The sequence below is a fragment of the Chinchilla lanigera genome, unplaced genomic scaffold, assembly GCF_000276665.1.
Source record: "Chinchilla lanigera isolate Chin_1 unplaced genomic scaffold, ChiLan1.0 scaffold00113, whole genome shotgun sequence".
In the NCBI taxonomy this organism is placed as follows: domain Eukaryota; kingdom Metazoa; phylum Chordata; class Mammalia; order Rodentia; family Chinchillidae; genus Chinchilla; species Chinchilla lanigera.
Window position 1 is genome coordinate 1,700,889 of NW_004955514.1, and position 22,781 is coordinate 1,723,669.

A 22,781-nucleotide genomic window follows, 5' to 3' on the forward strand; every position below is an offset into this window, starting at 1 on the left:
GGGCGGCGCGCAGTTGACCGAGGCCGGAGGCGCGGCGGGGATCGGGCCCTCGGGCCGGAGCACAGCGCAGCAGGTAGGGCGCGGCGCCCCCCTCTCCGGGTCACATGATGTCTGACGTGGGGCTGCTGGAGGTGCGGGGAGCGGGTCGCCAGAGCCTGGGGGCAGTCGCCACGTCGGTCCGCGTCCGGCGTCCGTCCGTCGTCCCTCGTCCCTCGCACCGCCGCCCCTCGGGCGACTGCCACCGCCGCCCCGCGACGCGACCCACCCAGCGGGGCCTGGGCGGGAATCTGCTGCCAACCCTGCCCGTGGTACCAACTTTCTGACCCGCCTGTTGGGGGTGACTCACACTGGAGTGTGAGTGACTGATAGCACGAGGGTCCGAGGAGTCTGAGGGTGGTGGAGCGCCCCGGAGAGGCTGGCCGCGTGACCCCAGCCTTCCTGCTGCGCTGGGCCTGCGCCTGCAGCAGCCCTCGGCCCCCTTCAGGACCCTGAACACCGCACACTCCTCACTGTGCCTCATCCCTCACCACCGGTGAAAACCGTGCCTCCCAGAGTGGTCCTGACCTGGGCCCAGGCTCAGTGGGAAGGCTGGGTTACCTGGGGGGCACCATGCTCAGCTAGGCCAGCCTGGAGGGGCTCAGCAGGTGCGCCTGCTGTCACGGCGATGGTGACAGAGCATAAGGCAGGGCCAGGGGGCTGGCCAGGGCTGGGGCAGGACCTGGTATCCAGTCAGCCCAGCGCCAGCTCCGTGCCACCAGGGGAGCCTTGTCCTGGCGGGCTCTGGCCCACAGGACCAAGCAGGGGCTGGGCTCCCCACCTTTGCTAGACACGCAGCAGGGCCAGGGACGGTGGGTTCCCTTCAGCACCCCCTCCCCATTTCTGACCTTTGCTCCCGTTTGGGGCATGCCCTGGCAGGGGCTGACCAGATGGACAGGTCAATGGCCCGGTCCAGGGCCATCTGGCAAGAGGGGTGCTGACAGGGCCCTGGACTTTTGGGGGGCATCCCTGGCCTACAAGGACAAGAAGGGGTCCCCCAGGAAGGTGGGCCTGAGCAAGGAAGAAGGGGGCTGCAGGCTGCCATGGCCCTTCCTGTTCACGTGGACAGAGGAAGTGGGGTGCTGAGTCAGCCCCTGCACCCCTACGTCTCACATGGGCACAGACACACTTGCGGGGCTGCAGATGGGAAGCCAGGGCCCAGAGGGACAGCGCGGCCGCCCTTGCGAGCAGCAGGGTGGCGAGAAGAGCAAGGGGCAGGCCGGGGTCCTCGCCAGCTGCTGAGCTCGGCCAGGAAGCCCCACTGCTGCCTCCTGTGTGAGAGGAGGCTGCAAACCACGTTCCCCCTTAGGGTAGCTTGGAGCGACCTGGGGCTCCTGGCGGCTTTCTGTGGTCCTCAGGGCTGCCATGTCCTGGCAGGGCAGCGCTGGGACCAGCTCTACTTGGCCGCGTGGAGGGGGCAGGGACAAAGGCCAGGAGTCCCAGTTCCCACCTGTGTTCGTCCCACAGGCAAAGGCCCAAGCCCATTAGGAGTGGCCAGTGTTGGGGACACCCTGGTACCTCCTGGGTTCTGTCCTCACAGGGCTATCGTGGAGACACTGTAGGTCAGCGATCGTGGCACCCCCTGCCTGCCCCTGGCTGGCCGGCCAGCCGATGGCTGTGTGATAACCCCCGGTCGGGGGAGGTTTGTGGATAGGAGGAGGCATCTCTGAGCCAGCGTGGACCACCATAGAGAGGGACAGGGTGGTAATGAGTGACCAGAGTGGCCTGTGGCCGCCATGGCAGGGCCTGGAATCTTCCCAGGGTGGTGCCCTCCCTGTAAGCCTTCGGTCCCCCCAGTGGTCCTATCTGGGCAGCCAGGCCTGGGGACAGTCCCACCAGTGCAGAGGGCAAACAAGAAGCGCAGAGTGACATGGCTGCCCTCAGTCTCACAGCTGTGGCCCAGGGCTGACACCTCTTACCCTTACTTTCCATTCTAAAGCTGGGTGATGATGGCCCCTAGCCACACCCATAGGACTTGGGTTCAGGGCCAGCTCCCCAAAGTCCCATGAGCCCCAGGGGATAGGATGAGAGGGAAGGCAGCTCAGGATGGCTGGGTTTGGGGTGAGGGGCCGCATGGTGCTTGAGGTGACAGGGCTCTCAGGGCAAGTAGGGGCCTCCGGTGCCCAGCTGGCTCCCCGACCTTCCTCCTTCTCCCCACATGCTACAACTCTGGAGTCCTAGCTCCAAGGCTGCTGGAGTGGTCCCTGCTGGACCTCCTGCCCCGGCTGGATCACTGACCAAAGCCTACGTGGGCGGTCGTGGCTGCGCCAGTTCTGTTGGATCATTCTTGCCAGTTACTCTCTGGAAAGGTGGGGCTTGGCTGCCTGGGGCAGTGGCCCAGGGAAGCCAGTGGGCACCTCCTGCCGTCCACACCTGGATTCCCTGCAACCTAGTTGGATTCCTAGCAGTGCCCTTCCTTCCCCATGAATCAGATGTTTACTAAGCCTGCTGAGCTTCTGCAGGGTGGGGCAGGGGGTGGGTGCAGGCGCTGGCCTGCTGCAGCCCAGGGAGGGAGGCAGGGTCTGGCCCAGGCCTGCCAGGCTGGCAAGGCGCTGGCCAAGGCGAGGGGTGTGCTCCTGCAGGGAGGGGGTGCTCCTGCGGAGAAGGAGTGCTCCTGTTGGGGGTGTGTGTGTGTGTGTGTGTGTGTGTGTGTGTGTGTGTGTGTGCTGAGTCAGCTTCCTGGGGCTGCTGTGTTCCCCCCTGAGCCGCAGCCTGCGTGGGGCGGCAGGGTCCCTCTTGTGCAATGGAGTTCAATCGGGTCCACCTCATGGGATTGTCAGGACAAGAGAGCCTCGTGGGAGAGGCTGGAGGCCGTTTCCAAGGCTTGGGCTGGGCGTTGCTGCCTTGACCCTGAGTGGGCTGGCAGTTCCATTTTGTGGAGTTCCTCCTGCCTGGGCAGAGGGGTGTTGCAATCTCGAAACACTGTCGCGTGGCATTAGAGAGCCCTGTGCCCCACACTCTGGGCTGCCCCTGTGGCCATGCCCACTGTCCGGCACCAGATGCAGGGTCTGCTGAGGCCCTGGCCCTCACTGTGCTGCCCCCAGCCGAGAGAGAGGAAGGGTCAGGACTGGTCCGGGGGCCTAGAGGGCTGTGTGGGCCTTGGCTGTGCTGGGTGAACCCCATTTTAGGAAGCTGCTGCCCCTAGCCACCGCCAAGCTGCATGCTTCCTCCAAGCCCCCCCAACCCGTGGGCAGTGGGCATGGTGACCTGTGCTCACCCCTCTGCTGTGGGTGCTTCTGCAGTAGCTGAACACTGAGCCTGCCGTGCCTGTGGGAAGGACGAGGGCACCAGGAGCTCGGCACTCCCTGCTGGCCTCAAGCGGATGGCACTGGCAGGCTTGGCTGGGCCCTTTGATGCTGGCTGCTGCTGTCCCCACCTGTGTTTAACTCTCCTCTGCTGTCTGAGGCAACTGTGCCACCCTCCTGGAAGCTGGCCCGCCCAGGTGTGGAGGCACCGTGTGATCGCACCCAAAGCCACAGCGTTCCCTTTTCTGGGCCTGCTCCTTTTGGAAGGTGTGTCGGGGCCAGGGTTGGAGTCGGTCCCCAGCCACTGGCCACAGAGGTGTCCCAAGAGGCTGGCACCTAAGGTGTCCCAGTAAAAGGTGAGTAGGGTGGAAGGACTGGGAAAGCTGGCCCTAGAGCCCCGAGGGGGTGGGGTGGGGTACCCGGAGCAGCAGAATGTCCCGGAGACCCCAAGGAGCCAGCAGCAGGGCTGACCCTCTGGGGGCTGGGCTGGCAGTGCCAGGGGTTGGGCCCGGCAGGCAGGTTGGTGGTCAGCTGCGTGGGTTGACTGTGGCAGGGCAAAGGACAGGACCCTTGGGCATGGGGCCATCACCTTCTGGCTTGAAGCCTCTAGGAGGACAGAGGTGGCCCCCTGGGGCTTGCTAGGCTGGGGTGGCTCAACCAGGTCACACTGTGTGACCCAGCATCCGTCACATCCCCTGGTCAGGACAGGGACAGGAAGTCCAGCTGCACAGGGAATGTGAGAGGTGGGGTGTGCAGCAGGGACCCACTGGGAGCGTTGGGGTGGCCTCCCTGCTGACCAGAGCTGGTGGCCCGCAGTCCAGCCTGCAGCTGGACTCATGCTGCCCAGTGTGTACCCATCTTGGGTCAGCACTGTACCCCACTGGCCACCTGCTCCTTGGGTTCTGTCCCCGAGCACCTAGTCTTGTCTGCACCCTGCCTGGGGCAGGGAATGCTGCTTAAGGACCTCACCCCGCCAGCCTGTGCCCAGCACTGCAGAGCTGGAACCCTCAGTCTGCACCGGCTCCTTGCCACATGGGGCTTGGGGCTCCTCGGGGTGGAGCCAGAGGAGCAGGAGGCTCTAGGGTAGCTCGGGGGACCAGACCTAGAACTGAACCTGCTGGAGGCCAGCTGAGGGGCTCTGAGACTGTGACAGCAGTGTTCGCATTTGCTGGAGGATGTCACCAGCATGGCCAGCCACTGCGGCTGGCAGGGGCTATGCCCCCTTGGGGACAGGAAGCAGCTGGGGGGAAGATGGTTGAGGAAGGCTCACTCTGCCCCTGCTGGCCCCTGGGCCCTGCCTCAGGGGCTCTGCCTGAAGCCAAGGTCCCTGCAGCAGGCAGCTGTTTAGGGCTGGCTCACTCCAGGCCCAGGCCCAGTCCCCCAAGAACCAGGCTGCCAGGGTGGGGTGTGAGGTACCATGATGGATGCCCCTTGTGGGCTTCCCAGGGTGGGAGCAGGAAGAGGGCCAGCAGGGGCTGGGGTGTTTCCAGAACTCACGTGGGTCCAGGGACCACCCATGTCCCCTCCCCTGCAGCCATGGAGCTAGGTGTGAAGAAGCCTCAGTGGAGGGTTACAGGGAAGCCCGAGACCAGGAGAGGGACGGGGCTCACAGAGGCCTTCGGGGACCTGGGGAGGTTGGGTGACCTTGGGCCCTGGTGGTTCTGCCTGCTCCAGCCCCGTCCCTAGCCCTGCTGTCCACACCTGCTTCTTTGCTGGGTTTTCTGGCTACTGGTAGCATGCTCCCAGAGTTGGGGTGCTGTCCCCAAAGCTCCCACAGAGGAGCCGTGCCGCTTCCTTAAGTGGCGTAGCTGCTGCCTGAAGTTCCTACCAGGAGCCCTGCTGACCTACCGAGACCACCTTGCCCTGTGTGTCCCTGGTGGGCTGAGTACTGATGGGACATCCAGGGTCAGATGACACAGCTGGCTGGCAGGGTGGAGACTTCCCCTGGGGGAGCTGAGACCGAGGTGGCAGGGGGCCCTGCTGCGTAGCCTGTCCCTCCGAGGAAGGGCGGGGCCTGGCAGCCGAACCCACAGAACCAAGGGAGCGAGCAGCTGCCGGAGGACTGAGGGGCACTGCCACTGGCCCGGCCTAGGGATCAGGGGGACCTTGGGGTGCCCTCAAGAGGCAGAGGCAGGCAAGTGTGCAGTGGGGTGGCACAGCAGGGCAGCGGGCAGCGTGAGCAGTGTCAGCATGGTGGACCCTGGGGGGGGTGGGGAGCCCCAGGTCTTAGCCCAGGCCCCCCTGCTGTGGTGTCAGTGGAGAAGGCAGGACAGAGTGGGGGCAGCCCTGCAGAGGGCAGCACAGGGACTGGGGGGAGTTGCCCTTTTTCCCGCCCCTCCTGCCCCTACTGCCAGTGAGGGGCCCCAGACCCTTGCCCCACTGGGCCTCTGAGCGGTGCGGTGGTGTGAGGCGTCTGGGAACATCCAGGCAGCCCCTGCAGCAGCACCCTGAGTCGCCACGTCCGCCACCCAGGCCTGGAGGAGGAACAGGCTGTTCTCAGTTCCCTAGCGGGGTCTGGCCACTGCTTCTGTCCCTTCCCTGCCTCATCTTGGGCCCCTCCCCCACTTTCTTGTTGCTTCTGTCCAGCCAGAGACCCAGCCCTGGGCTGGACAGGGTCCTGGATAGGGCCTGGATCATCACCTCAGGCCCCTCTGGAGGCCTACAGGTGACTCCAGGAGGGAACCAGCAAGAAGGCAAAATGCACAAATCCTGAGGCCAGCCTAAAATTTACCGAGGAGTAAAAATCCCAGCTTTTCTGGAGGCTGAGGCAGGAGGATGATACACGCCCTTGAGTTTAAGGCCAGCTTGGCCAACTTAGTGAAATACTATCTAAAAAAAAACCAAAACAAAAAAAAAACCACTAAGGAAAAAAAAGTCACAAATAAGCCAGGCATGGTGGAACGTACTTGTCAGCCCAGCTTCTCGGGAGACTAAGTTTGAGGTCAGGCTGGGCAGCTTAGCAAGATCCTGCCTCCAACAAAAGGCTGGGGTGTATGTAGCTCCTTGGTAGAACGCTTGCCTGGGCTGTGCGGGCCCTGGGTTCCATCTCCACTACCTGAAGGGGTGGATACAGAGCAGAATGAAATGGCACTGCGCAGGCAATAGGCATGCAGCTCCTGCTTAGGGATCTCAGGGAACTGAGATCCCTGGGCAGGCGAGGGGCCCACCACCACAGCCTGGTGACCTCGGAGCCCATCCGGGCGAGATGCCGTGAGATGCCAGGCTGAGCACGTACAGACCCATGAGCTGTGTGGCTTCTTGTGGCCCACGGGATACCACCATGGATACGAAAGCCATGAGGAAAGGAGCAGATGACAGAAATCAAGGCCAGCGACTGCCAGGCGGCTCTGACAACCCGGCCACTGTCCTGGTGTCTGAAGGCACGTGCCTGCCCTTGCACTGGCCCCAAGGCCTTGGTGTACTCTGCCCTCTGTCTGAGACCCTTCCCCGCCAGCCCTCTCCTGGCTCACTCAGGGGCGCATTGCTCCTGGGATGCAAGCTGCGGGCACATAGATGTGTACGGGCCACCAGCATCACAAGAATGTGAGTCAGAGGCGGCTGCTTCCTTGGCAGCTGGCGGCCTAAGGCAGAGGTGCCGGGCACCCTGGGTCCTGGGGCAGGAGAGGTGTTCCCAGGAAAGGGCTGGTGGTGCCAGCTTCTGCCCCCTCGGTTGCTGGGGAGGGAGAGATGGACTGATGGCTGGGCTTGGGTACGTCCCTCCCTGTGTGGGTTCCTTGGTCAATCTGGGGTCAGCTTGAGGCTGACCTCGGAGGAGGCCACCTGTCCTCTTGGTTTTGACAAAGATGCCCGGAGACTTCGTGCCCACCCATGTCTCCTCACCCTGGAGGCTGAGGAGGCTCAGACTGCGGTCGAGGGTGTGCTATCCCTGTGGATGTGGACACCGAGGCTGGGGGCGGGCGGGGAGGCTGAGGCCCCTGTGGGTGCCCTGTATGCAAACTTTGTCTCTGGGGATGAAGTAGTGAAGTGCTTGGGGCTGGATGCGTGGTTTCACTTGTCTGATGAGCCGTGCCTGGGCGTTGCGGGGAGGAGGATGCTCGCTGCTGGGTGTGGATGGGGTCTGCTCATGCTGCAGGGTGGACCTGTGCCCGTGTCACACCGGGCACTGCGCAGGTGCAGGGGACAAGCAGGGATGGCCTAGAGGCCCCTGCCCCCAAGAGCTGATGTCGGGGAGGCAAGGAGTGAGGAGGGCGGCAAGGGGAGCTGGGGGATGGCCGGGAGCAGCAGAGCGAGTGCCGCTGGGCAGAGGGTGCTGCAGGGGTGAAGTGCGGAGACCAGAAGAGCTGGCGTGGGGCTGAGGGGACCTGTCCTGGACTTGGAGCAGGGACGGCCCCTGAACGTCTTCAGGGGGGATCACGGTGTTGCCATGGGAGCCCCAGTGACCAGTTGTCCTGGAGTGAGCCTGCCCCCACAGCCCCAGGCTGCCACTCCTCAGAGGGGAAGCTGAGGCTGGAGTGGGCCCCCCAGTCTAGGGGGGTCTAATCAGACCTGCCGCCACGGTCTGAGGGTGGAGCATCTTTCTCCTGTGGAGCTGGTAGGTCTGGTAGGGCCAAGCGCCAGTCTCGGGGTGGTGCAGTGCCTGGTGGGTCTGAGGTATCAGACAGCCCGTGGGGAGGTGGACTGGGCCTCAAGGCAGTGCAGGGTTGAGAGGTGTCAGTGTTTCTAATGAACTCGAGCGTGAACCCTGGAGCAGCCGTCTCTGCAGGCGGAGCCCTGGGTCAGGAGACCCCCACGCTGTCCCAGCCCCAGGCCCGGGCCGACCCTCCCTCCCTGGTCGCCCAACCCAGCCAGAGCTCCGTTCTTAGTGTGGGTGCCAGGGCCTCTGGGAGAGGAAGGCCTGGGAGCACCTGGGACATCAGGACTCTGTGAGCCCTCTGGGGACGGTGGTGAAGAGCTGGGCCGTTCCTGGATTCGGAGGCAGGAGAACCACGGGGAATGAGGCAGCTAAGGCCTGGGGAGGCGAGGGTGGAGATTTGGTGACAGGAACCCACCAGGCTGTTCGCATGGGAAGAAATAGAATGGGGGAGCTGGTCCTGCAGGATGGGCAGGTGGGGCCCAGGCCAGCAGGTGTAGGGCAGGCGAGCTGTGCTGGGCCGGCCGGCGACCTCGGGTGTGGGGCAGGCGATGCAGAGCCAGGCCTCTGGGGGGGCCATGCACACCCAGGGAGGGCAGGGCCTGTCCAGGCACACATCACAGAGCCAGCTCCCAGGACAGCCAACAGGAAGCATGATTGGACCTGGCCAAGCGGGCCACACGTTCTTGGGAAAGAGCTTGGGAGTCCTGCACGGATTCGCTTCCTGCGCTGCCCCAACCAAGCTGCGCACACAGGTTGGAAACAGCTGAGGTCGACTTTCCCTCGTCCTGCAGAGCCCAGGTGTCAGCAGGACGCCCGCGCTCCGGGGCTCTGCGGAGGACCCTCCTTGTTAGTCCAGTGTGTGGGGGAGGTGATGGCCGCCTGTGCTGTCCTCGGGCTGAGGCCACGTCATTTGGGTGTCACTCAGTATTTAGATGGCCTTCTCCAGCCGTGCGGTGCTCTCTTCTGGTCTCTCCCTGCCATACTAGGCTTGGAACCCAGACCCTATTTTTTATTTTGAGACAGGGTCGCTCAGTTGCCCAGACTGGGCTCAAACTTACGATCCTCCTGCCCCAACCCCGCAGAGTCCTGGGATCACACCGTGTGCCACCACGCCCCAGCACCCTCTGTCAGTACCTTTAGGACCCACTTGCAGGGGCTGGGGATTTAGCTCAGTGGCAAAAGCGCCTGCCTGGCAAGCGCAAGGTCGTGAGTTCGGTTCCCGGTACCGGAGAAAAACCAAAAAAAGGACCCACTTGCTTAGTCCAGGATGAGAGGCTTAACGTGACCACAGCCAAAGGTCATGTTTACAGACCAGGGCTTAGGACACGGCCATGTCTTTTAGAGGTCTGCCCTTCATGCTGCTGTACCTGGTGGCTCTCATCAGGGCCCTGCCGCCCAAACCACCCCGCCCTGTGCCCAGGACCAAGTTTCCAGGCCCTGCAGAAGCCCTTCCTCGTCACACAGTGTGGGGCGCTGGTCAGGCCCAGCTGCAGGGCGGACCTGAGCCCCCTGGACAGAGCCGCTGCGTTCGTCCTGTTCCAAGAGAGAGCTTGAGCTTTTCCCAGTGGGCGCCCTCAGCCTCTCCGGCTCAGAGCCCCCCTGAGCCTGGAAGATCCCCAGCCCGAACGCCTCGTGCCCAGGTGCTCCTGCAGGTAGCCAGCAGTGTCAGGCGGGCTGTGGGGGTCCTGATGCCAGGCAGTCAATTTTGGTTCTAGGCTACCCTTCTCTGGTGGGAAGGGAGCGCCTTCCTCTCTGACCCTCCTGGAGTGCAGGTGACAGCTGGACCAGCTATGAGTGGGGCTGAGGCAGGGGCTGTGCAGCCCGTGGTGCCAGGGCAGGCCTACAATGCCCACTGCAGACAGCACCTCTGGGCTGGGTGTGCCACGCACCAGGCAGGCTGGGTCCCCGTCCCACAGCGAAGGCTCTCGCTCCCCTTGCAGGCTGACCCTTGGGCCCGGCCCGGTAAGTGCTCCGTCCCTGAGCTCAGTGGAGTATGGGGCTGGCAGCTGAGTCTGGCAGCCCAGGCAGGGGAGGATGGAGGAGGACACAGGCTGCCCAGTGCTGGTGACCTCAGCTGCACCCCAGCCGTACATATCTCCTTGCTGGGATATTGGGGGCTCATCACCATGGTTACCGGAGCAGTGTGAAGGTCACGGAGTCACCACCATGAGGGGCTCCTGAATGTTCTCTGTGTTCAGGAACAGGAATGGCAGTGTCCTTTTGGTGCAGGGGGTGGGCAGGGCACAGGGAGAAACTGAGGCTCAGAGCCAAGGGGCCTGCAGAGGTCACATCAGCCCCAGGCCCCCAAAAGCTGTGGTTGGAGAAGCCCAGCTGGGGGCCCTGCACAGCCATTCCTCTCCTCTGCGCTGTGACCGCTCCTTGTCCCAGGCTGTCCCTGAGGTGGGACCTGGCTCCTGCCAGCTCCACCCGTGCCTGTGTGTGTATGTGGGCCCTGGTGGGATGGGCGGGCCTCGGCCTCGTGCACACCCCCGTGTGCGGGCAGAGGGCACATCCCCGGGCTGGCTGCCTGGTGGGCTTCTGGTAGTCCTGCCCCAGGCCCCCAGCTCCGGCTGTCTCCTGCAGCTCACCCCAGGCCGGTCCCTAGTGATCGCCACCCCCCGTGTTTGGCAAACTCTCCCCTCCACCCACCCTGGACCGCTCTCCTGGCCCAGCACGCACGGGGCTCGCATCCTTGCCGGAGCCTGCACCCCCTCTCCATCTGGGAGCTGCCCCAGGCGCCCCCCGTACCCCTGCTGTGCAGTCAGGGGCTCCGTACCTGCCCTTAGCCCTGCTGTGCTCTCCCCTCCACAGGGGAAGAGGCCCCAGGTGAGCCCCCGTGGTGCCAGCTGTCTGTCTATCTTGTGTGCCCAGCTTTATGCTGAAGGCGTGGCCTGCCACTGAGCACCCCCGAACATTGAGACTGGCACAAGGCTGGGGGGTGCAGCACCAGTGCCCACCCCAAGAAGGCCCCACATACCCGGCTCAGGCTCCCCAGCCTCTAGGAAGCAGCATAGGTCTGCAGCCCAAACAGGCCTCTTGGCAGCAGGGCTGGGGCAGGGAGCCAGCATGGACACCCAGGCCTGTGGTTGGGTGCTCCAATAGCCAGCAACGGGAGAGGCCTGCAGGGCCATCAGGGCAGGCACCACAGGCAGAGGTGGAGTTGGCATGGGCCGGCCAGGGACCCTGGTGGACCAGGAAAACCCTGCAGTGCCCAGGGCCTGTGGTGCATGGCCTGTCACCCTCAACCCCCCTTTTCCCAGCTGCCTCCTCCGTAGGGTGCTGTCTTTGAGGGGACAGGTGCTTGGGAAGGGAGGTGGGCTGGGCTGCAGTCCCGGTCCCTGGCTTCCCGGTGGGGCCTGGCTGGGGAAAGGAGCTGGGCTTGAGGGACTCAAGGGGGGCCAAGCTCTGCGTGGGACCCAGAGCAAGGGCCTGGGGTGATGCTTTGCTGCCAAGGCCACAGTGTGCTTTCCAGCAAGCCAGGCGGTCGCAGGGCTGGCAAGGGGCAGGGACACACAGAGGGCTGGGGGTGGCAGCGTGTGCCCACGCTCTCTTGGGGTCAGAGGGCACTGAGACGGCCACTTTGGGAACCACAGGTCCCCAGTGCAGGAGGCTCGGCTGTCTGTGTGGCTCAGGGCAGAGCGGGCAGCCACCTCCGCAGGGGAAGGAGTGTGCTGGGGAGGGAGGGACCCCCTGGTGTGCGGGCAGGAGTGAGCCCCCTGGGTGTCAGCAGTGGTTCTGTGCTGGGCCCCACCATCGGCCCTAGGGAGATTTGTGGTTGGCTGGTGTAAAGCTAAGCGTGCAGAGGTGACCAGAGGACCCCAGCAGGGAGCTTCCTGGGGGTGGGGGCAGCTGGCCTTGGCGCCCCCAGCCAGTGCTGTGGGGGTCGGGAGCAGAGGCGAGGGCCCAAAGCCCGCAGGCTAAGCACCCTGGGAGGGGGCAGCCCTTAGCCCCAGCTGGCTTCCGGGCCCTCTGGTGTGGAAGGGAGGAAATGCTGCTCCTCGGGCAGCTGGGGAGCTACTAACAGGAAGTCCCACTGAGGAGGAAGCCCTGGTGGCGAAGGCCACAGATGCCCCAGGACTGAGCTCAGCAGCACACGCTCGCAGGCGGCCCTGTGGGTGGCCAGGCCCCCGCCGCCCTGCTTGGAGATGCCTGCTGCAGGCCGTCCCCACGGCCCCTGAGCCACATGGCCTCCCTGGGCCCCAGAAGTTCAGCCCCCATCAGGGTCTCGGGCCGGAGAGCCATGTGCTGGATCAGCACCATCAGGTCAGTGAGGCGGCTTGGGTCAGGGCTCAGAAGGCGCTGGCTGGCCACCTGCAGGACTGCAGGAAGGGGCGGCGGCTGCAGGGCTCCTGGGACCGGGCCCAGGCCGGGGCAAGGCGACAGGCTGTGGGGAGAGGGGCTGCTGCGGGGCTCGAGAGCGGGCACAGAGCTGTGGGTCCAGCGAGGGTGTGCCCAGGCCGCTGAGCCGCCCGCCCGTGCCCTGCCGGGGTGGCCTCGGGGTCCGGGTACTGTGTGTGCCTGTCCCGTGAGTCCCTCGGTGTGTGCATCTGTGCTGGGGACAGAGGGAGCCAGATGAAGTCCCCAGGCCCACACAGAAGTGCTGTGCTCAGGGACCTGCCACAGACAGACCTCCCAGGCATCAGGGGACCCGCCGGCTGGGGGCTGTCCTCGTGAAATGCAGGCTGGCCACCCTCCCCTGGCCCCAGTGGGAACTCTCTCCTGGCTTATTGCTGGGCTTCTCTTATTTTCCTGTACTGGCGTCTTTGCACTGAGCTTCATCTCCTTGTCTCCTTTTTATTTTGAGACAAGTTCTTATGAAGTCATTAAGTTGCCCAGGATGGGCTTAAATTTGAGACCTTCCTGTTTCAGCCTCCCAGAGTGGTGGGATTACAAGTGTATGCCACCATGTCCAGTGTCACTAGGCCTTTCTAGATTTTAGTTTTGATTCTCTCACAGAGACCAGTTCTGGGAAGAGAAAGGAGGGGAGAGAAGAGAAGGGGAGGGCTGTGAGGTGGCGTAGGGGGTGGCTGCAAGGCCATGTGGGGGACACCTGGCCTGCTCATCCACAGCACCCTACCACTGTGTGCCGGGAGGGGAAGTGGTAGGCTGGGCAGGGGCGGGGGTGACAGGTGCGTCACCAGCTACTGGATGTCTAGCTTGGGGCTGCTCAGCTTCTCCAGCCCGTGGGGACCTCAGCAGCGGGGTGGGGATAGGTAGTTGTTCGGGGCACTGAGCTGGGGGGTCCTGAAGAGCCCAGGGGTGGGAGAGCACCAGGAGCCAGGTCCCACACCTGCCCACCCAGGTCCTAGTGTGAAACACAGGTGAATCCCAAGCTGGGCCAGAGGTCCAGGGGGAGCGTACTGGGGACCACACACACAGCCTTGCTGCCTGTGGGGCCCGGGCGGTGAGTGTGAGTGTGTGGGTGAGGGGGTGAATCCGTGTGCCTGCCTGTGTACACCCGTGTGCACAGGTGCGAGTGTGTGCAAATGACCACATGTGCAAGTAGGTGCATGGGTGTGGGTACTCGTGAGCGTGCCAAGTACCCACATGTGAGCGTGTGAGTGTGTGAGGGGTGCGGTGAGACTGTCTGACCATGGGTGTATATGAATGTGTGTGAGTGCACGAGTGCCCAGGGCACCTGACTGCTCCCTCGAGGCTGGAGCCCCCAGCCTGACCTCAACCTGTGCTGTGCACACAGCCCTGGCTCGGTCCCTGGGGCCTGAGCCCCTGACGCTGTGGTCACCAGGGCTCTGGCTCCCCACCACAGCCAGGGCCGTGCCGGCAGGTGTCAGAGAGGGTGTGGAGCCCGCCTGCCTCCTCACACACGTCTGTGGGTCTTGTGGGTACATGGTGCAGTGGAGACCACTGTCCCCGCCAGGCTCAGGGGCCCAAGGTGCGGAAGCCACACAGCCCGCAGGTGGTGGGGCCAGCAAGGCTGTGTCTGAGGGCCGGGGTCACCCGAGCCAACAGCATGGCCTCTGGGAGATGGTGGTGGGGAGGTGGGCACAGGTCCCAGGCATGCTGCCTCCCCTGGTGCCCACACACACGCACACACACACACACACAGGCACACAGGCCCTGCACATCCATACCTGTGGACACACCCAGGTCACTTGCATCTTGGAATAGCTCATGGGACCCACCATCCCAGCCCCAGCCACCCCAACACTGGCCCTGCCCGGGCTGTGCCTCCCCAGCCCCCAGCCTCACTGCACAGCAGGTCAGGGAGTCCTGACCTCACTGCCAGCAGCTGGGATGCTCAGCCCCCTCCTACGCGAGGCGCAGTCTTGTGGGGTGTCCGGACTCTCGGAAGTGGGCTCTGTGATGCCATCTACACCGCAGGAGGCAGGACTCGGTCTCCACCGCTCTCCCTGCCAGTCCCCACCCGTGGTAGAGAGTATCAGCCCTGCGGGGGACTGGGCCACCCAGCAAGCTGGCAGGAAGGCCTGCAGGGGTTCCCAGGATGAATGAGTGGAACTGAGCCACCAGGTACCTGGGCTGGGGGCCCTGGCGCTGTGGGGAGACAGCAGGGCGGCTGGCAGTCAGCGCCCCGAGGTTCCTGCAGCCTTCCCAGCGGCACTGCGCAGCTGACGTCTGCGAGATGGGGAGTTGCACGGTCACTGTGGCCGGGGCTGCCCTCACCTCCGTGCCACTTCCTCTTTCCACTGCAGCCTGGCCTGGCACTGGGCTCTGGGCAGGCCCCACTCTGGCTCACGCACTGCTGTGAGACACCCAGGCGGGGCTCCCCCAGATGACCATCCGCAGGACAGGGCGGTGACATCCGGCTGTCCACCAGAGGGACATTCCCAGGGAACCAGGTCCTGTCTCCCCTCCCCCACCTCCACCCAGGATGAGGCAGGGCCCATGGAGGGAGGTGGTTGCACCGCGTGCATGTATGTGCGGGGACGCGGGACATGGGAGCTGCGGGTGCTGCCTGGGAGAGGGGCTGCCTCAACTGATGCCTGCTTTCCTCTCCACAGACGCAGTCAGCCTTTCTGTGAGGAGCTCGTTTCCTCTCCCTTCCCCACACATTTATTAGTTCTAATAATTTTTTAGTGGATTCTGTGGAATTTTCTCTACATAAAGTCATCTAAGGTCGATGTGGGTACACCTACAATGCCAGCACTCTGGGAGGCTGAGGCAGGGCGATTACAAGTTCAAATCCAACCTGGGCAACTGACTTATTTAAAAGTCTGTGGATGTAGCTCAGTGCAGAGACCCTAGGTTCAACCCCCGGCCCTGTAAACAAAAACAAAAACCCAGATCTGCGAATACTTTCTTTCCTTATCCCATCCTTCTTTCCTTTCCAGTCCAGATGCTTTCTTTTTCCTGCCTGGTTATGTGGCCGGAGCCTCCAGGGCAGGGCTGAGTGAGAGCAGACTCCCTGGCCTCCTCCCTGTGTGGGAGAAAGCGCCCTGTCCTGCGCTGCGCTGGGTCAGCTGGGACGGTCACACGTGCCCCTCACGGGTGAGGAAGTTCTCTCCTGGGCTGTTGCGTGCTGCTCTTATGAAAGATCGTGGGATTTGGTCAGAGGCTTTCTCTGCACCTCTTGGGAGGTTCATGTGGGTTTTGTTCATTATTTTATCCATGCGGTGGATGGCATTACTTGAATTTGAATATTAAACTCTAGGGGCTGGGGATTTAGCTCAGCGGCAAAAGCGCCTGCCTGGCAAGCGCAAGGTCGTGAGTTCGGTTCCCGGTACCGGAGAAAAACCAAAAACACTAAAAATAAAAATGAATATTAAACTCACCTTGAGTTGCTGGGATTAAAGACATGGAGAGGGTCAGGGATATAGCTCAGTGGTACAAGCGCCTGCCTGGCAAGCACAAGGTCCTGAGTTTGATTCCTGGTATCAAAAATAAATAAATAAATAAAGACACGGAGAATCCTTTCTCTGCGTTGCTAGATTCAGGGCTAGACCTCTGTTGAGGATGTTTGTGTGTCTGTACCCGTGTGCCCAGTAGTAACGACTGCTGTCCTCAGGGGATATTAGTGCGCGTGCCTAATGCTAGGGAAAGCTAAGGGACAAGCTCAACAGGACAGGTACATTTCAGAACAAACTGCGAGGGACCACCTGACCCTCAGACCAGACCGGGCTCCTGAGTACAGGCGGCAGGCCGGGTCTTCACAGGGTCGCAAGCACAAGGGGCGCTGTGAGGTGAAAGGCAGGGTGGGACGGCGAGGGGAGAGTGCAGTGCAAAGCGGTTGTGGCTCCCCCGGGACAGGCTTGAGAAGAGACAGGGAGCGGTGGCTGCCCGTGGGGAGCGGGCTGAGGGTGACGGAGTCCCGGCCGTAGTGTGGTCGCCGGCCTCATTAACTCTGATTTCGCATCTTCAGCAGGGTAAAGGCACAGCGTGGTGCTTAAAGTGGCCTCTAGTAGGCTTAGGACAGTGGTGGTCAGCCTCCTTCCCATAGCATGTTTATTCATGGTTATGTCCCCTTTCCCCTCCTCCCGCGTCCCTCCCACCATCTCTATCCCCTTCCTGTTTGAGAGAGACCTATCTCCCTGTGTCCTGTTGTCTAACTTTTGCTTTGCTCTTTGCTTGTACTTTGGGTTTCTCGTAGAAGAGCAGCCATGTGATATTTGTGCTTGTGTGTGACTTAGTTCACGTAACATATTCTCAAGGTGCACCCATTTTCCCACAAAAGACTCATTTATCCTTCGTTGTGGCAGAGCCATGCTCCGTGGTATGTAAACACCACAATTTCTGCTGGGCGTGGTGGCACACGCCTGTAATCCCAGCACTTGGGAGGCTGAGGCAGGAGGATCGATATGAGTTCAAGACCAGCCTGGGCTACAGAGTGAGCTCAAGGCCAGACTGAACTGCATAGCGAGACCCTGTCTCAAAAAGACAAAAAAACAAAAACAAAAAAACACCACACTTTCTTTATCCGCCCATCTGCCAACGGGCACAGGCCCTTCCCAGTTTAGCTGTTACGAGCAGTGCTCTATACACGGGGGTGTGCATGGGTCACCAACGTAAGAAATGAGGCTCCGATTTTCCTTTCTTGCTCTGTCTTCCTGGTTTGGGGTGGGGTGGTGTTGGTCTTGGGGCAGGGGTCCCCTCTTCTGTTCCCTGGAAGACTTTGTCAGGGGCTGGAGTTGCAGTGGGGTCGCTGAAATCAGTGGAGTGAGGCGGGGGTTTCAGAGCCGCGAGGAGTCCAGGGCTGAGGCAGGAGGGCCTGGTGTGAGGAGGCTGGGAGGCTGGAGGGGAGGTCCCATGGGGGCGGTGCCGGGGACAGGCAGGGTGGCCCCGGGGGAGCAGCCTGGAGGGCTGCAGAGGTGCCAGGCGGTGAAAGCGGGTGCGCGGGACACAGTGGCTTCAGAGCCTGGGAGTGGGGAGACTGCAGACGCCCAGGCGGGTGCGGTGGGGGAGGCCCCCGTGTGGACAGCCAGGCAGGACCGCGTGGGGCGCCTGCCGCCCTCCACCGGGGCCCGCCCTGGTGGCAGCCTGTGTGCTGGGGAGGGAGGGAGGAGGGGGAGGCTGGGAGCCAGCTGGGGATGCCTGTGCCCAGTGGCCCCGGGGCTGCCGAGGCCCAGACCGCGACTCCTTGGAGGGCTGGGGTGACACTGGCAAGGTGGCGCGTGCCGGGGTCGGTGCATACTGAGCCTGGGGAGCGCGGGGCCGCAGAGAGCTAGGTCATTCCGGCTTCTGGGCAGCACCCCTGGTCTGGGGTGCAGCTGGGGTGCCCCAGTGGCATCGGTGACCCCTTGACTCCTAGCTGCTCTCATAGACGCGGGCTTGCCGTCTCTCAGAGGGGGCGGGAACCGAGGCCGGAGCGGCGGCGGCGGTGACGCGGTGGGCGGGCCCCTCACCTGCCTACAAGAGGAGGAGCCTCGGCGGGACGCGGCGGCGGCATGGCGGGAGCAGGGTCCCGGCCGCGGAGCTGGGCCTGCCGCGAGAGGGGCGAGGCGGCCGCTGGGGGTCTGGGGCCCGCGCCGTGTCGCTGCTCGATGCGGACGAGAGCGCTCGCCGCTGCCTGGAAGCCGTCGCCTGCCACACGGACGCCGTGAGTACAGAGCCTGACCCCGGTCGCTGGAGGGGGACCCCAGCTTGGGCCCCTGGGTTCCCAGCCTGCACCGCCAAACCTGAGCCCGGATCCCTGAGCCCAGGCCCCACACCCGCAAGTCCCCAGGGCCGGCTGCAAGCCGCAGCATCGCGCCCTGGTACCCCAGGCACGGCCCCCAAGCGCGGCTGTGGGAACAAAGGCGGGCGTGGGCCTGGGTCTGGGGGTCTGGGCCAGGCAGGGCTGTGTGGCCAGCGCAGACCCCAGCGGGCTGGGCAGGGCTCCCCCCCATCCTGGCCGGGCAGGGCACGGGGATGCGGCTGTGCCTCTGACCCAAACCTCAGCTGGTGTTGGGGACCCCGCCCCCCTGGGTCCCTGCCTAAGGGGACTTTGTGCGTGGAGGGAGCCGGAAGGGACCCCAGCGCAGGATGACCGCGGCGCAGCCTTCCGTCTTGGGGCAGCCCGCCCTGTGCACGCCGGTGTAGGGAGCATTTCTGCTCCAGGCATCGGGCTGGAGCTGGAGCCAGAGCTGCCAGAACCCGGCTCCCCTGAGCCTTCAGGTCCACCCCGCTGCGCCACCGCAGGGACGTCGGCTGCAGGCCTCCCCACTCCGGGGCCAGGACCGGCGCAGTAGGGGGGACCCCAGATGTGACTGGAAGTTGGGGCGCCTCACAGGAGAGGGGACACGTACTCAGGGAGTTCTGCATGCGGGCAGGGGCGGAGACCGAGGCAAAAGTCGGGGTAGGAAGCCGCAGGCTGTTCCAGAGGAGCAGCCCGAGTGGAGGAGGGGCTGGGGTGGGGGTGGGGGGCCCTGCACCTCTCTAATGGCTGCTCTTGCTTGTGACCCCAGCCCCAGCACCTCCAGGAAGCGCTCCTGGGTTCCTGTCTGGGGCAGGCTGCCTTGCCGAGCCACCTGGCATTGGACTTGGACCCCAAGAGTCCCCCTTTCCGGGAATGGCACAAGGCCTGACCCGCCACACGGGGGCTTCATTTGTCACTGAACCCCAACGCTCGTGGGGCCGTGCGTCCAACGGACCCGTGATGATAAAGTGACAAAGGGGCAGGAGTGTCTGAGGGAGCCAGGCCTGCCTGCTAGACAGTGTCCCTGTGGGGTCTCTCCCGTGTCATTCTATTCAGGGTGTCAGGTCCCCAGAATGAGGTGCCCGTGGATGAAAAGAAAATAAGAGAGGCAAGAAAAATGAGAGAGAAAAAAAGAGGAAAAACAAGAGAGGCAAAGCCTGGGATCCGGCTTACAGCCTCTCGGACTGCGGTCCCGATTACCAATCTCAGTTACCTGTGATTGAGCCTGAACCAAGGGCGTAGCTAGTACAAATGGGCTGATACCAAATGTTTTTTGGAAGGGATAAATAAAGGATTACCCTTCTCCACATGTAATCCAAGACACGCCTGTAATCCCAGCACTCAAGAGGCTGAGACAGGGGGATCCTAAACTCAAGGCTAATCTGGGCTGTATAGTGAAGCCTTATTTTAAGAAACTCTAACAAGTAATAAACAAATCATTGTGTCCTCCATGCATTCTAATCAAAGAATGTCCTTTTCCTCGCTCCAGAAAGGCGGTCCCTCGCCTCATTGCTGTGACCCGGCTGGAGCGTGGCAGTGCCCCAGGTGTCCCCAGCTGAGCCACCAGTCTGTCCCCACCTGGCTGAGCCGTGTGCTTTCTCTCTCACTGCAGCTTCATGGCGGCTGAGGAGCTGCACTGGCCGGTCCCCATGAAGGCCATCGGTGCCCAGAACCTGCTGACCATGCCTGGGGGTGTGGCCAAGGCTGGCTACCTGCACAAGAAGGGGGGCACCCAGCTGCAGCTGCTGAAATGTGAGTCCCGGGGTACGGGCACCGCTAGGCTGGGGCGTGGGGCCCTGACCCTCACCCCCCTGTGCCGTGGCCCCTCGGGCAGGCGCTCACCTCTGCTTCCTCCCAGGGTGGCCCTTGGTTTCCCTTGCTTCTCTGGAGGGTGGCACCCAGGGCTGTGACGGGGCCTAGGGTGGCGCGGCTCGACCTGGGCTAGGATTGCATTAGATCTGGCACCGGTGCTGCCCTGGCCTGACCTGAGTGTGGCTAGTGAGTGGGTTGGTCACTCGGTACCTGGGGAAGTCACGTGCCAAGTCAGGAGCCCTCGGGGTGTGAGCACAGCGGGCGAGAGGGAGGGTACCTGTGGCACGGGGCACCGGGGCCTTGTCCACCCTTGAGGTGGCTACAGTGTGCCGCCTGGGACTCCCTGGCCTTGCACGGCCTGGTTGAGGTGCCCAGGCTGCCCTGCGTCTGTGTGGGCACTGATTAGACAGGGGGCAGAGAGGGCTGCTTGGGGCCGGGCATCCTTGGTGCGACCACCTGGCTGGGGGCGGCGTCACTGCTGCCTGCCCTGGCTCTGCCAGCCTGCGTGGAGAGGGCCCGGTAGCCCTCCAGCACCGGTGCCCGGCCTGGCTCGGCCCTCCTCACGATGACCCCAAGAGTCCCCCTTCCCTGGGATGGCCAGACCTGCCTTGGGGTGCCGTGGGGTGGCCAGCATGCCTGTCGTGTGTCCCCTTTGGAGCCCCGGGAGGCCCCACGGTCTGCAGGGCTCGGGGGTCCTCACTCAGCCCGCTGTGCCCGCCGTCCGCAGGGCCGCTGCGCTTCGTCATCATCCACAAGCGCTGCATCTACTACTTCAAGAGCAGCACGTCCGCCTCCCCGCAGGGCGCCTTCTCGCTCAACGGCTACAACCGGTGAGTGGCCGTGCAGCCGCGTGGCAGCGCCACCCTGTACCCACCCAGGGTTGTCTCAGCTTCCCTGATGCCTCTGTCCCTGTGCCCCCTTGCCCGGCTTCTGTGACGGCCTCACCTCCTGCCCCCGTGCCAGGCCGGCTCACTTGTCGCCCAGTGACTTGTGCGGCCCTGCTCTCGCCAGCCTGTTCCCCACAGCCTCTCTCCAGGGAGCTCAGAGCCCAGCCCAGGCCCTGCCCAGTCTCCCCGGCTCCAGGTCCTCCCTGCCCATGGGCCGGGGCTGGGCTCCATCCAGCGAGTGGCCCTCAAGGGCTTCCAGACCAAGGGGCCGGCCAGCCCTGGGCCAGAGCCCCCAGGGTGAGGGGCAGCTGGCACTGTGAGCCTTGCCCTGTGCAGCAGGCTTCCTTGCCCTGCAGCATGGGCCCGCTGCCTCCCTCCTCCCAGGAAGGGCCCAGCCCCTCCACCTGTGAGGGCCAAGGGGGCAAGGCATCAGCGCAGCCTGGGCCTGGTGCTCACTCTAGCAGTTACCGCTTGAGGCTCTGGCTTCCATGCCGGCCACCCTAGCAGTGTCACCTTGCCAAAGAAGCCAGCCCAGTGCAGGCCACTGGTCTTGCCCTGGGGCGCTGGCCCAGGCAGGGAAGGGTTTTGAGGGCCCTGTGGACAACAGATTGGCATCGGCTGACTGCTTCTCTGGGGTTCCCTGTGGGGTCATTCTCACCCTGGACACCCCGCCTCGGGCCTGTACCAGCCCGTGTGAACTCTGGGCCCAGCAGCAGAAGCGGCAGTAGCAGGGACTGCCCAGATCGGCCCCGCCCCGCCCACCGCAGTGCTAGGGATGGGCTGTGAGGCTGTCCCTGTGAGTGGAGACCAGGAGGTGACCCTGTGCCTTTAGGGTGATGCGGGCAGCGGAGGAGACGACGTCCAACAACGTCTTCCCCTTCAAGATCATCCACATCAGCAAGAAGCACCGCACGTGGTTCTTCTCCGCCTCCTCAGAGGACGAGCGCAAGGTGAGCCGGGCAGGGCGGCCTCAGGCACCCGCTTGCCCTGGGTCTGACGTCGCTCAGATGCCGCCAGGGAAGGGCTCCGTGGGTGAGGGGCGGGCATGGCCTGGGAGGGTGAGGCCAGGCCAGAGCCATGCCGCCTTGTTGGACCCAGAAGGTCAGGCCGTGACCTTGGTGGTCAGGGCAAAGCAGCTGGGATGGGGCGGGAGGAGGGGGCAGGAGGTCCTGCCCTGGCAGCACTGTGCCTGCTTCATGCCATGTGTGCCCCCTGCACCCCGGCTGACCCACAGAGCTGGATGGCCTTGCTGCGCCGGGAGATCGGCCACTTCCACGAGAAGAAGGAGCTACCTCCGGACACCAGGTGGGCGGGGTGTGTGGGGCTGGTGGCCGTCCCCGTGGTCCCGCACCCAACGTGCGCTTCTCCCCAGACCCGGGACGCAGCCCAGAATCCCCCGTGAAGGGCTGTTCTGGGGGTGCCAGGCAGGGTCCTTGCGTATGGGAGTGTGTGCCGTACGTGGGAGCCCGCACGCGTGCGTGAGCACTGCCTGTGCAAACCTGCTTGGCTCAGCTCGCGTGTGTGCGAGCCTGGGTGTGCCGGCCTGCTCTCGGCCGCCCGCCTGTCTCTGTCCCCTGGTTCCTCTGGACCTTCCCACATGGGGGTCACTGAGTTTCTAGCCCCCACCCGTGAGCCCCGCCTTGACAGCAGCTCGGGGCGTTGGGGTCCCCAGCGTCACGGCTCAGTCGAGGCCTCAGCAGCCTCATCTGTGAGATGACCCAGAGCCTTGGGGGTGTTGGGGAGTAGGGAACTGTCCCCCCTTTCCTAGTTGGGAAACTGAGGCCCGGTGTGCACACGCGCATGCACACACACACAGACACAGACTCATCTCCCCCCAGGCTGGTGACCTGGGGCGGCTCAGAGTCGACTGAGACATCTGGGCAGGGGCAGGGGACACGAGGGCTCAGTCCTGAGGTCCCTGGCCAGGTGGGGTGGCCCCCAGCCTGCGGCCCCAGTTAGCCTGTGACTCCGTGTGTGTCCGGGTCCGTGTGTTGCTGATCTGCGTGTGAGCCTGTGTGGGAGTCTGCATGCCTGTGTGACCTCGTGCCCGTCTGTGCACGTCTGTGAGTGTGAGTGTGTGTCTGTGGGAGCGTCCCTGCGTGTGAGTGCCGAGGCCC

At 63.9% G+C, this 22,781-nt stretch overlaps 1 protein-coding gene across 6 annotated transcripts in view; it reads left to right on the top strand.

The window, feature by feature from the left end:
• Sh3bp2 (SH3-domain binding protein 2) overlaps window positions 1–22,781 on the top strand; it is a 29,114-nt gene continuing 6,333 nt past the window's right edge. For 2 of the 6 annotated variants that reach the window (XM_013506799.1, XM_005408740.2), the window contains exons 1-5: window positions 17,721–17,887; window positions 19,578–19,717; window positions 20,505–20,607; window positions 21,497–21,614; window positions 21,899–21,969. In XM_013506799.1, coding sequence (XP_013362253.1) covers window positions 17,736–17,887; window positions 19,578–19,717; window positions 20,505–20,607; window positions 21,497–21,614; window positions 21,899–21,969 — 584 coding nt within the window. In that variant the 5' untranslated portion in view covers window positions 17,721–17,735. Of the gene's footprint in view, window positions 74–3,552; window positions 3,638–11,901; window positions 12,139–17,720; window positions 17,888–19,577; window positions 19,718–20,504; window positions 20,608–21,496; window positions 21,615–21,898; window positions 21,970–22,781 lie in introns of those variants that run through there. The other 4 variants (XM_013506801.1, XM_013506802.1, XM_013506800.1 and 1 more) reach the window with 4 other exon arrangements.